The sequence below is a fragment of the Myotis brandtii genome, unplaced genomic scaffold (assembly GCF_000412655.1).
Source record: "Myotis brandtii unplaced genomic scaffold, ASM41265v1 scaffold265, whole genome shotgun sequence".
NCBI lineage: Eukaryota > Metazoa > Chordata > Mammalia > Chiroptera > Vespertilionidae > Myotis > Myotis brandtii.
The window spans coordinates 1,084,821-1,085,998 of NW_005360086.1; the positions used below are offsets into that span (position 1 = coordinate 1,084,821).

General features: G+C 68.4%; 1 protein-coding gene across 1 annotated transcript in view; it reads left to right on the plus strand.

The window, feature by feature from the left end:
- Positions 1 to 775: 775 nt before the first annotated feature.
- Positions 776 to 1,178, plus strand: part of DLX4 (distal-less homeobox 4) — a 5,940-nt gene continuing 5,537 nt past the window's right edge. Inside the window, exon 1 of the mRNA XM_005868167.2 lies at positions 776 to 1,034. Within this exon, the coding sequence (XP_005868229.1) occupies positions 776 to 1,034 (259 nt within the window). The remainder of the gene's footprint in view (positions 1,035 to 1,178) is intronic.

Consider the following 1,178-nt stretch of genomic DNA (forward strand, 5'->3'; position numbering starts at 1 on the left):
GCCCCGAGCAGCTCCCCTCGCCCCTTGGGCATCGCAGCCCGCCAACACCCTGATTCTGCCTTCATGACCATGAAGTTCCCAGCCTCCCCCAATCGCCCTGCCACCCCGGCAGCTCTCCGGACAGGACCCCAGGATAGCTGGGCCCAGAGCATGTGCACCGCCCCCCTCGCAGCCCCAGTTCCGAATTTTCCTACCTTGGGCTGCCCCGGGGGGCGGACCCTGGCCCCGGGCCTCCCGTGAAGTGCCAACACCCTGTTTCTGCCTTCATGACCATGAAGTTCCCGTTCTGCCCCAATCGCCCTGCCTCCCCGGCAGCTCTCCGGACAGGACCCCAGGATAGCTGGGCCCAGAGCATGTGCACCGCCCCCCTCGCAGCCCCAGTTCCGAATTTTCCTACCTTGGGCTGCCCCGGGGGGCGGACCCTGGCCCCGGGCCTCCCGTGAAGTCACCGCGTGCGGTGGCCAATCCGGGGCGTCTAAGTGGGCGGGGCCCCTGTCGGGTCCCGGGAACTGAACCCAAGAACCAGAAGAGGGGGGCCCCCATGGACTTAGGGGGAGGGGAAAAGCCATGGGGGCAACCCCGGAACCCCTTTCCCAGGCGCGCGCTCTCCGCTGGATGAGGAGCCCAGACACTTTCCCCGGGGTCTTGAGTGTGGGGGAGGCTAGCCGGGGGGCTCACTGGGCCTCAACGCCCGAGGCGAAAAGAGAGAGTTGGCAGAGAGAGCGGGCTGCGTGCGGGGTCATGGCTTAGGCCCTTCTGCCCCGGCCCGGCCGCAATGTCCTCGGTGCCCTGCCCCCTCCCTGGCCTGGACGCCTCCAACGCCGTCTTCCCGGATATCGCCCCCGTCCCATCGGTAGTGGCTGCCTACCCACTAGGCTTGTCCCCCGCAACCGCAGGCGCCTCGGATTTGCCCTACTCTGGGCCATACGGTCACCTCCTGCCCTACCCCTACACCGCCGGGCCGACGACGCCCGCAGACGCCTACCTGCCCTGCCAGCAGCCCGCGGCGCCCTCTCTGCAGGAGCGGGAGGCAGGTAAGTGCGCGGCTGCTCTCCCACCTCCGGGGTCTTGCTCCCGTGAGCCCCTAAACCTAGTCTTCGCCTGGTTGGGCGCAGCTAGCGGGATCCAGACCTTACTCAGATTCCACGGGATCTGGGGGTGGGAGGCGGGCAAAGGGA